Raw genomic sequence first — 12,573 nt, 5'->3', positions numbered from 1 at the left:
TTTTTTCCCTCCTATATGGGAATTCAATTTGTAAGGTCCCCTTCCTATTAAGGTTGACCCAAGGTTAGAGGCTGAACTATTAAGAAAGAAATTCCCAAATCTTACAAATTTGAACTAAATCCAATTTATAATGTTTGTGCTAAAAAAAAAAAAAAAAAGCAATGGTTTGGAGAAAGCTGTCTTGTTTAAACTTAGGGATTCTCAGCCCAGGGCCAACCTGCTCCCCACTCTCCTTCCTCTCCCTGGGATGGGGGCAGCAGAACACATCCATTGGGACGCTCTGGACTAACGTGCTTTTTGTTGATGCTGTTATGGGGGGTTTGCTAGGTTTTCAAGGTACTAAAAAAATCTATGTGGAAAAGGAAAAACAGCTTCCCAGGCATTGCCATTGGAGCATTTGATGAATTTCACGGCAATCCTTCCACACTGGGTTAGGTTCTCACGCAGAGGGACTCGTCCCTCTCTGTAGCCCGGGATGAGTCCAGGGTAGGCCTGAACTCGCAGGGGCTCCAAGCACTTGGCTGAGCTGTGGAGGTGCCGGAGGACCCCCTGGGCCCCAACAAAGGAGGGTTAGTAAACACCACCCTTTGTTTGCTACGTAATAATAATACAGCCCATTCCAGCCTCCTCCTAAGCGGGTAATTGTGCAGAGCAGAGAACTGAGGCATCCCAGACTGTCTCCTCAGACATCTCTGGAATAGAGTTTGATTTTGAATTTGAGCACAAGCCGGGTGCCAGGGCATCCTCAGGAAGACAAGGAGGACGAGCCCTGCCAGCCAGTGGAGAAACAGCTCAGCTTTACCCTGACTCATCCTCCAAACAGCACATCGGAAGGAAATGCCTTCAAACTACAGGTACAAGGTTCTGGAGGTTCTTGAAAACTCTGAAGGCTTTCTAGGTAGATGCAACCCGGGTTTGTGGCCCTGAAGTCTCAGCCCGTTCGGATGTTCGGATGGGTTTGAGCCCATCTACACTCACTGCTCAAGCCAGCGGTTTCCTTGAGCAGTTCCTCGGGTTTATAGGGGAGGGAGGGAGAGAGGGAATCAGGAGCAGCTAGAATTTTAATACAGTTCTGCTGCATGCATTGCTAAAAAATGCAGTGCTGAAAAACTGTGCAGGTGGAGAGGAGGGCCAAGAGCCAGAGGAGACACTGTCACTGCTCCCGAGGGCGCCGCTGGTACCCTTGGCTTGTATGCTAATTAGTCCCTAAAAGCCAGGAAAGCAAAGAAGAAAGGCGCCTCACTGCGAACCCTCTACTCATGCTCTGACCCTTCGCTAGTGCTCTTCAGCCCTCTGAGTTTTCTTTGGGGCTCCAAGTAGTCTATAGAACAGCTTCGGAATAGAACAAGTCTCAGTTCACCCTCTTCCTTTACATGTCCAAGGGGCTCCTGAGGCCGCCGGAGAAATTGCTACTGGGGAACAGGCAGAAATCGAAATGGGCCCAGCGGCCATTACCAAAGAATATGCTAGGACGGGACCATGGAAGGAAAGGCCTACACAACCCTATTATTGCGTCCATTGTAGTAGGAAGACCTTCCCTGGGACGGCATCTTCTTAAGAGAGGAGGGACAGTCTTGCTCTTGTTAAGACATATGCATCCTTCGAAATATGGCACAATGTACCCGCAAGCAGTGTGTGCCATTCACGGCATGCTTAGCTCGCTTTTATTTTCTTGGACCTCTGGAAAATATTAAAAGAATGTTTCGTGATGCCTCCAGGGAGCGAGGACACATGCCATATGTCCTCATTCAGCAGGAGCGGAATACTAAAACTTTGTGGAGCGATCTGGTGTGTAGACTCGCAAAGTTCACACTGATGAAACCCAACATGGGAACTCATGCAAAATGAACACAGTCCAAACTGGAAAGAAAGACATGAATTCTGGATGGAGACATGAGACATTTTCATTGTGGGAAGAAGACCAGTGACTGTTGGACCTACGCCGCCCTCGTGATCCCTGTGCTAGCGAGGAGAAACAGCACGTGGCGGCCACGCCAGACTCCACAGTGACGCACACTGCAGATCGCCAGATACCCCACGTAGGAAGGGCATGGTGATCTGCTAAAAATGGGATTTTCTGCTACCGCGGAAAAAAAACTTAAGAAGAGTTGAATTTACTATCAGTAAAAGTCTAAATGAAATATAAAATTATATAAACACATACACACACATTTCCATCCATTGCCTTAAGAGTGGCTTTCCTGATTTAATTTCTGTCTTTTTTTTTTTTGTACAGGGACAGATGCGGTGTATGTGTGTGTGTGTGTGTGTGTGTGTGTGTGTGTGTGACTTTAGATCAACTAAGTTACATTCTCCTGAGAGGCTCTTTGTTGGAGGCAACAGAATGGTCAGAAGTGTGAGTTTCGGACCCAGGCCTTCCTAAGTACCAGCTGGGTCACCCTGGGCATCTAACTTCTTAAGGTGATCTTTGTCTGCTATAAATGGAGATGATATTGATATTATGGGCTCATTATGACAATTACGTGAACTATCCTAAGGGCCTCGTATATAGTTGATGCTCAATAAACAGCGGCTATTCCTGTTTGGGGAGGTGTGAGGCCTAGGAAAGCAAAGGAGAACTTTCTGCATTTGGCAATGAGGCCACAAATGGTCAAACTCTGGTGGCAGTGGGGTGACTGAGGGACAGAGAGGAGAAAGGGTGGCCTCACGGTAACTCCTAAGGGGTTTTTCACACTACTGTTGCCATGCCCGTCGCTCACAAAGACTGGCTGTTGTGGTGGCTTGCTGGCACTGGTGGGACTATCCTGGCCCAGCTACAATGCTGCAGGGAGCAGAGTTTGAGATTTACCGCCCGAGGGTATCTTCACGAAGGCTCTGAGACCTCAGTCAAGGAGGCATCTTCCTAAGAGTGGCAAAGGGGGCAGGGGAGCAAATCAGTGGACACCGGCCAAACTCAGGACCCTGGTGATGCCCGAGGCCCTGTCGGCTTCCAGCTCTAACGTGGCATAAATCTGTGCTTCCAAATCAAAGCTCTTGGAGAAGAACAAGTTCTGGATCTTGTGAGGCTAAAGCTTCTAGTCTGAGGCGTCCTCTCTGAGTGGTAGAGCAGAGCAAAGGAACATGATTCCCACACAGTGCCGACTGGGAGGCGCCCAGCCTCCCCGGGGGGCAGAGAAAAGTGGCAGGGGAGCCAGCAGTGAAATCTTCCTCGAGGAACGAAGTGGGTTCCCCCTGACTTTTCAACGCTCTGCTCACCAGCTCTGAGCAGGAGCTGCTGGCCGACCAGGTCCCTGTCGAGCAAGAAGCTGCTCCAGAGAGCACTGGGCTGAGGGTTTGAGGCCACCTTAATCTGGGCTGTGACTTTATTAGTTGTCACTTCATCTAGTAGCCACCGGCCACTGTCCTTGATTAGGTATCAAGATCCCAGGGATAAACCTTTTGCTCCAAGCCTCTTGGCTTGGGCCCCCAAGAGTACCAAGCTCATTCATTTTAAAACATTTTAATGTATTAAACACCATTTTTGTTGGAATCAGTACCTACTCATTTTAAACTTTTCAAGGTTATTATATTTAATTTGAGGATAGTTGGTACGTTAGAATACACTGCATACAAGAATGTTCTGACCTCTACAAAATGTCTCAGAAGAGCGTCGAAAAAAAACCGTTCAATATGGTTTTTTTTAACACAATAAAAGGGCTCACCTGAAAGATCTGGCAAAGTTTTGCTGAGTACATTAAAAAGGAAAAATCAAAGTCCCTAATTTATAGATTGTCTCAGGAATCACTACATTTTTCAAATCTGTTGTTAGACGGGCTTTTCCTTCTTTAAAAAATTTTTTTTTTCTTTTTACATCTGGAGTGGAGACATTAACCTATTCCATATGTGCCACAGACGGCAAATAAAGACACGATCTTGGAAAACATAATGCCAAATGTTTCCTTTAAAGTGCGATGCAAATGATATCCTTCTCACCTTTCTACACATTCCTTGACAACAGCAAAATTTCCATCCCCTATTGTCCTTCCGACTTTATATCGTTCTGTTATTGTGGCTGGGATCTGGAAGCCTTCCTCCGACACTTCTGAAAGAATCATTAGTACATTTTTATTGGTAGACAAGGGAACGCAGATGTGGCACCAGAGAGACATTTAGGAGGATCATCTAATAGAAGGGAACTGATTCAGAATCGATATGGCACTTTCCGTACAGTGAGGCAAGCCCTCCCCTCCCCCCGCTGACACTGTATACACTCAACAGTTTTTACCAAGACGAATGATAAACTGAAAGGAAACGTAAGACGTATGGGGTCCACTTCCACCGATGGGAGGGCCACCGACACTTTCTGTGGCCGTGGGGACTCCAGGGAGGAAGTTTCACTCTTCGTGTTTCATGCCAATTTGATCCATAGTGTTTACGGAATACCCACTGTCTATAGACAAATGACATTCCTACGTATGGCTCAGGAGCAACAATGGAGCTTATAGGGGACTCTGGGCTGCTTGACATTGTACAAGCATGAAGCATGCCTGCTGTTTGGACATTTAGCTTTACTGCATCCTGAAATGGAGATCTCCGTAAAATTCCCTACGAACTAAGCCCTGATGCCCCCCCCCCCCCCCGTATCAATGAGCAGATTTTAGACAAATGTTCTCACCAGCAACCTGCATAACAGATGTCGAGTTAAAATTGCAATATTTATTATGTCTGTGAACAGAACAGTTTTGTAGTTTCAATTATGTTAGTGCCACTAACACAACACATTTTCCCCCTTAAAATGCATTTTGAAATATTTTACAAATGCCTAATAATGCTTTAAATATCTAAGGCCATAAAACTAAATAAGCCACACTTAGGTCACATAAATATACTGGATAACCTTTAACATCTTTGGGGTGTAAAAAGCCTTTTATAGCTGGGCTCTAAAATTTACATGCTTTAAAGTTATAAATCCTCACTCTGCCTCAGGCAACCTGAATACAAAATGTGATGGAAACCTAGTGTGCTTTCTAAATGTGCTCCCATTCTGACCTTTAATCATAAACTGAGACTAAACATTTCTTCTCAAAATAAAATTAAAACCTTAGGTGGTGCCTAGGCTTTCTTGGTGATTTCTGTGTTCTCCATTAGCCTGCAACGCTGGGGAACGACAAATGGAAATTCACAATTATCACACATCTGCTTTAGGACCCTTATGCTGTGATCATGCTTAAGCCGCACCACTCTGGAGTCTAGGGTGGACGGAATTTCTGGAAAGGGTTGTACAAGCGCAGGACATTTGCTGCTGCTACTTTTACCCTTGGCATCTGTGTGGCCTCTTTACCTCCTTATAGGTGACATTTTAGTCTTAACCCACTAGAAGCTATCACAGTGGTCTCCAGAATAAAGGGAGAGCTTCAGCCAATTAACACGCCCTCCCTAATCCCCACCATCTCACACCCGAAGAAGCCAATAATTTCGCCTCCGTTTGAAAGTCTTAGCTGGGGGATTTTTGTCTACTCCATGGGAATTAGAGGAGATCGTTGGAGAAGTTTCAAATCTACTGCAAAGCACCCGAATTTATAAAACATCTCTCAGATGACACAGTCTTAAGGCTCTTTACTACACGGATAATAAAAATAACCACGCTTGGCTGTCAGAAGCAAGGCTGACTCCAGAAGGGAAATGGAAGGAGGCACTTCATCCTTCCTTCCGCTGGGAGCATCACTGAGGCACTCATCTGGAGCACACGCTTGGGATTTTTTTGTTTTGTATTTTTTCCTATTGATAAAATGTATCCTTTAGGCTTTTGGCTAAGAAGGCTGTGCCGAAGTCTTAGCCAAGGACCATTTCGTTTCATTACGTAAATACAACACAGCAGAACAAAAGAGACTTCTAGATGGCTGAATTTCATACTTCTGGAAATACAAAAAAAAAAAAAAATCTGATACTGCACGGTAGTCAGGAAATAATTCATGTGCAAATCACTTATGTCACTTGACATAATAAAAGGTACTTTTTTGGAAAATTAAATCCTATCACTTCAAACAAATAAAGGATGCTGATTCTGTAACAGTGGCTTGACCATATCAGTCTTATACTTTTCTAAATACTTTCTCATAATTGATTTGAGCCTGAAAATGACCCCCAGGGAGGAAACAGGCAAATATTACAATCTTATACAATTTTATAGAAGAGGAACTAAGAATTAGAGAGCTGAAGAGGCTTATCCAAAACAGACCAGTGAGGGGTGCCTGGTGGCTCAGTCGGTTAAGTATCCAACTCTTGATTTCAGCTCAGGTCATGATCTCAGGGTCCCGAGGTCGAACCCTGTGTCAGGCTCCATACTGGGGGTAGAACCTGCTTAAGATTCCCTCCCCCTTCTCCCCCTCAACACCACCCTCCCCCTCAAAAAAAATTTTGAAAAAAAAAAAACCAATATAAAACCAAAAACAAAACAATCCAGTGAGTAAGTGAAAAAGTCAATTCCAGAATCCAGGTCGTTTGACCACCTCACAGAGAAATTCTAAAATGAACTAGTTTAAGATACAAAGAATATTTTTGCAATTGCCATCAAGCAATTCTTTTCGTAAAGCTGTATTTTCATATAGTGAGTTCACTTTCGTGAACGTACCTCTGTAGGGCTGTTAACAGTCAGTCAAGAGAGTAAGTTATCTTTAATGTACTGAAAATGAACAGAATTTGGAAAAAACAAAGGCAGCGATTACTTCCTTTTGTTTTCAAAGTAGGCAATAGCTGGCCTTCTTAGCCTCCTGATGCCCTCCAAGGATGTGACATATCTCCACATGAGGCTAATTCCCTCTTCCTGTTCCTGTAGAGTAGATATGATCCCCGGGGGAAACCATATGCAATCTTATTCCTACGAGCTGCTTTAGGTTTCTATGTCATAATGCTTGAGAAGTTACAGTTTCCTGAAGTAAATTTAGCCAAACCATCCCCTGTCCCCTGGAAGCCTTCTCCTCAGACACCACGTCCCAAGCTCACCACCTTCTCCAGGTCCATCGTTCTCATCCATTGAGCTGCAGACTTTGGTGGATGCGAGGGAAGTAGAGGAGCCTCCGTGCTGGGAGCTCTGGAAGGGAACAGAAACAGGGAATAAAGCCCTCGGTGAGAGCGCCCGTCTGCAGGGGCTATGCCCAGCCCAGAATCTTGGGGGGTAACTGCACCCATCACCAGGGAGGGTTTGGTCTTAACCCTCCAAAGAGGAGGTTCTTAGTCTATTCAATTAGATTCCCTCTCTTTCCCGCCCTATTAACCAATACTAGATGGTTTAGCTGTCAGGGTAGTCATTCTAAATTTGGATGTTCCACGACTGTTTAGTCCTTCTTCTCAAAATCAGCATCCCTTAGCTCACTGTTTAGGTTTGTCAGATGTTAAGCACCTCACCTCACTTTTCCACAGTCTATCTGCAAACAGGCCTCAAATATGGTGCCACTCTGATCTCATCCCAAATTTTTTCTATTCTTACCACGGGAAAAAAAAAATTCTGTTCAGTTTGTTTTATGGACTATCCTAAAAGAAAAACATTAAGGCTTACCACATTCTTGGAGAAGGGTTAAAGAGTGGGTTAATTCCACTTGAGCTCAAGACATAAGCACTAAGCAGGTTACCAATATGTTAAATATTACAAAATAAGTCTGAGGCAAGGACAGGAATTAAAGCCTAAGCCCTTGTATTTTTGGTGTGTTTTGACCCAAGACCAATGAGAGCAGACAGGATAAGGACTAGATGACAAAGTCCAGAGGATGAAACAATACCAAATATTTAGTACTGTGATTAGCTATGGGGCAGTACTTTAACAATGAACCTTTCCATCTCTGCTTCTATTCCTTGAGAACACAATTTGCATATTTCAATGCTATTTCTAAACAGTGAACACAGCTTGTCCTAAAAGATCTTCCTTCTGTTTCCCTGGGTTTATCCACTTGGTTGGCCTGATGGGAGCAGGAGGCGGTGAGGGGGCAGCATTGGCTCATGGTGCTGGCTGTCTGTGGAGCAGAGAGAAGGGAAAGAGCATCTGTAGTTGAATTAATAATGAAGAGGTGGCGAGAAGCAAAGTTGACCTAGTTTTCCTCTGCTTACCTGTTTCCCTTCAACCTCCTCCCCATTCCATCCAGCCTTAACTGTACACAACGTAGGAAGAGAAAGTTTTGTATAATTTCTTTACTCCCAACAGTCTCTTGCACAGAAAAAAGCAAATATTTTTAGTTTTCACCAAAAAGATGAATATCATTCGGAAAATGTTACTTAAATCATTGCAGGGCCATTTGAATCCACTGCCTGTCTTCCTGGGTGTGGCTAAGATACGCATGTTGGATGAGTTCATCTAAGCTGACTGTGACATTGGGGTGAAAGTTAAATTCACAGCAGGGACGCATCTGCTTCCTTACAGGACATCCTACGAGTTTTGTGGTTACTCTAGTCTACCCCTGAATGCCACCCAGTTTGTGTGCTGTGTCCTTTATTTTCCCATATCGTAAGAATCCGCCACCAATCAGTCTGGTGACTTGAGTGGTTTTTTTTCATCCTTTCTCACCCTGCCTCCCTTTGTGATGAGCACCATGCATTTACCCTCTCTCAGGCTAGAAAGAGGGATTCTGATTGTGACCTTGAGACAGTTTCTCTTGGAGTGACACTGACTATGTGGTCATAACCAACTCTGTCGAAGGTACTGTAAATGTAGGAGCTTCTAAGTCATGCTCTGCTGACTTTTATGAATGTCTGTTTGTGAAAACCTTGTGTTTGTAATATTGGAACACAAGGCTTAGACAAGGCAGATTGATGATGTCGATGTCTGGAGAAAATAAACATTAACATTACCACATTTGAGGGAAAGGTGTGTGTTTTCCAGAAAGTGAGATCTTTCATCCCCTGTGTGATTGCTTTTGCTGTAGACATAATATTGTTCCAAGCAGAAAAGCAGTAAGTAAATGTCTAAAATGTAGACCTTCTCTTCTTCTGGGCTTTCTGATCCTTGAATTTCTTCCAGCAGCATCACAAGTGGTGTTTAATAATGTAGACACATTGTGGTTTGGGGTGGCAGGTGCTGTCTTGTCATATGGTGTTTTAAATTTTAGAATACAGAGACACCCTCTTTCATCAAGCACTTGAATTGATAGACTAGTCGCGTGTTTCCTAGCAAAGATGTCCACAGTAATGTACTCAATTCCAAAAGCTTGTTCTTTTAGTAAGAACATCAGATACTCAGACTAGAACTCTGACCCAAAGTATATGAAAACATCTTTTAAATTCTAATATTCAATCAACTTACTGGATATTATTCACTAAAGTGCCTTATCAACTAACAAATTGCATTTTCAACAATTTCAACAATTGCCGCCAAGCGTCTGGTGCCCTGAATGCTTGCCACAATACCAGCTGTGTTTTGTCTGCCTTATGGACAAAAACCCCTCAAGGTTTTTAGACTCTGGTTTAAAAAAAAAAAAAAGTAGAATTAACACAAGTTTGCTCATGGTTAGAATTGCTTATTTTCAACTTTAGGTTTGAAAATGTACCCCCAACTAATTTCAAATATCATGCGGACAGTTACAGACCATTTTAAGAGAAACAATTATTTCCTTACAAATAGAGAACACAGAGTGGGAAGTTGTCATTTTGTTTATTATGCTCAGATAGAGTAAAACAAATGTATTAGATTCCTAATGGTGTTATCTCTTCTTTTTCCCAAAGAGGTAAGAGAGTTTACATTATACACTTTCCCAAGACAATGATTATTCATGGATTCAAAGATTTCAGGGATTAGAGTAGACTTTAAATATTACCTTTCCACCTTACTTCCATCCGGAGGCCAAATTCCCACTACAGAAATCTCAGCCATTTAGTCAAATGGCCTCTGTCCGACCACCTCCACTACTGGACACATCATTTCCTGAGGCGGCCCCTTAATTGTTCATATGAGATAAAGAAAGTTTTTCCTTATGTTGAAATGATGTCCTACATTCTCCACGTATTGGTCTTAGTCTCACCTCTGGAGCTACCCAGTTCTCGTCTAATCCATTTTTCGTATGACAGTGCTGCAGGAATTTGAAATAGCTACTGGACTGCTTCAGTATCTTCTCTTTTTCAATTTGGACATTCCCAGTTGTTTTTTTTTTTTTATTGTTCATCATATAATAGGGCTCCATGACCCTTTCACCATCCCGTGGATACACTTCAGTTCTCAATATCTCTTGTAATGCTAGGGCTCAAAAGAAATGTAATATCGTAGGTGTACCCTGACCGGCATGGAGCAGAGCTTCTCCTTTGTGAATGTAATACTAATGCACTTTAAGATCACATGGGCCTAGTGACAGACAGTACCGTAACTTTGGAGCCTAACACTGAGCTCATTGTTATGTCAGGTCTCCCTAGTTTGTATTTGGGAGTTTGGTGTTTTGGATCAAGTCTAAGACTTCCTATTTATTCATGTTAAATGTCATATTTATTACATTGATATCCTTGCAGACTGTTATTTTTTTCAATTCTGATTTTGTCATCTAACATTTTGTCCTCTCTCCCCGTTGAGGTGATCCAGTAATCAACATGGCTCTTTGTGTATGCTAGTTACTAATCCTAACTATACTCATTTAGATAGTGCTGGAACACTCTGATTACTGTCCATAAGTCTGATTGAAGTACTTGGAAAACAGTAAAGGGAAAATGTGTAAATTCTTGCTCTTTAAAAATTAACCCAAAGAAATTAATCAGCCTTTATTTATGACCAACAGAAGCTGCACAGCCCGCTTGTATTTTTTGCATGCTTACAAGTGAAATCGGTTTGCTTATTTGGTTTTTCTGAACAGATAAACCATTTTATAATATACACAATGATAAGATTTTGTGTTTGCTTCAGTTTGCTAATTCTAAGGCATCTGGGTGTGTATAGTACAGAACATATAGTTATTTTAGAATTTAATGCAACTAGTTGCTCTAAGAGACATTGTGACATTTGAAATGTTATCACCTCTAAGCAGATTTAATGGGAACCAGGTGGGCAGGTTGCTGGCACCTGGATGCTTTTATGACACACCTTCATAAAAGTACTGCCCTAAGTAAGAACACATCCTAAGTGTAGCTATTTAGCTTGGGATCATATAACAGATGGAGAACGTACCACACTTTTTGAAGTAAGTGAGAAAGCTGACATAACAGCTCTAACCACATTTTACCAAGATGTATCTGGTGACTATGTAGTTAAAAACAGTTCATTTTAAATATAATGGTACTAGTTACCCCTGCCATTTGTATTAACGGTGTCACTCAACTGAGGACTACACTGACCCAAGTTTTCAAAAACATCCAATTAACCCAACTGATATACTCGAGGTAGACAAATCTCACCAGATAACTTCAGCTGTGACTAGGTAATCATATCGCTCCCACTTCACATTCTGCCCTGGCACACAATTATCACTTTGCTAATAGAGATTTGAAAAATTGTAAAAAAAAAAAAAAAGAACTTAAAAATCAAGTGGATCAACTGCAGAAAGGAAACACAACCAGTAAATATTTAACAGACTCAAACTACTGTCTCGGTGATCTTGACTTGAGGTCTACAGAATCTCTAAAGATGACCTCCTTAAATAAAAAAAATTAAATCATACTCTTGGTGCTGAAAGCTTGAAACCTGAGGATTCTGTGTGTGTAAAAAAACCCCAAAACCACACATTCATTTGCTTTCCAAGTGTGTATAGAACAATCATAAGCTGGTGACATCAATCTGTAAGAACTAATAAGGTTCTATTATGTGAAATCAAGCGAAGGGAATTCCTTTTTCCAAATTCTTCTGTCTGCATTCTTCATAGCACGTTCAGCCCAAATAGACTTTATGGTACAGGTAGTCATGTGCATAACAAGAATCAATATCGAAAAATGAACATTTGTCATAAAGATTTGGTCAAAGTTTTTAAAGGATCGGAGAACAGTTATTCATGAAATTGGTTTACTCAGAGGAGGGAAAAATGACAATGGGAATACTGGCATTAAATCGATGTTAGTGAAGCCACCCACTGGAGCCAAGATTTCAAAAATTAATGTATTTAGTTACAACTTTGTTTTGTCAGGCAGCCCTCTTGCGTCTTGAATCCAGTCTCTATACTCACTTAGGCCAAGATCTATAAATTCAAAATCTGAACCATTTGTCCTGAAAAGACTGTTGTGTCGGGCGGAGAGGGGGGCGGATAGGGACACAATGTCTCCTCTTAGGAGTTACTCTTTATGAAATCATAGTTTGGAAGGGGACCAGAAAGTCATCTAGTTTATCACCTCTTGACAAAATAATTTCCTCTATGATTTACTCCTCCAATGAGACTCCTAGTTTGTGATGAAGGGAACTCACGACTCTTCCAGGCACCTGCTATACTTTATTTTTAAACTCTATTAAGAAAGCATAAACACAATTTGGAATTTTAAAAATTTGTTAACATTCCTTCCGATTATACCATTATTGCTTTGGGCACTGGTTACATTTAGGCTATCATGGAAATAATAAAGAGAACCAACTAAAGTAAACTGTAATTTTAAGGTTAAAATGAACCTACCAAAAATGTTAGGTTTGAAACTAGAATTTTGGACTTCTATAATAATTTTAATATGAACCATTTTTCTAACAAAGCC

At 42.0% G+C, this 12,573-nt stretch overlaps 1 protein-coding gene across 2 annotated transcripts in view; it reads right to left on the bottom strand.

Annotated features, from left to right (window-relative positions):
- DCLK1 (doublecortin like kinase 1) overlaps positions 1-12,573 on the bottom strand; it is a 334,151-nt gene that overhangs the window by 57,960 nt on the left and 263,618 nt on the right. Inside the window, exons 7-8 of one of the 2 annotated variants that reach the window (XM_045796961.2) lie at positions 6,943-7,030; positions 3,934-4,042 (exon numbers count right to left, since the gene is read on the bottom strand). In XM_045796961.2, the coding sequence (XP_045652917.1) occupies positions 3,934-4,042; positions 6,943-7,030 (197 nt within the window). The remainder of the gene's footprint in view (positions 1-3,933; positions 4,043-6,942; positions 7,031-12,573) is intronic. The other variant, XM_045796963.2, reaches the window with a different exon arrangement.

This window comes from Ursus americanus, chromosome 10 (genome assembly GCF_024610735.1).
Source record: "Ursus americanus isolate L20-20 chromosome 10, mUrsAme1.1.p, whole genome shotgun sequence".
In the NCBI taxonomy this organism is placed as follows: Eukaryota; Metazoa; Chordata; class Mammalia; order Carnivora; family Ursidae; genus Ursus; species Ursus americanus.
Note: the sequence above shows the minus strand (reverse complement) of the source record. Positions and strands in the feature narration are given on the sequence as shown.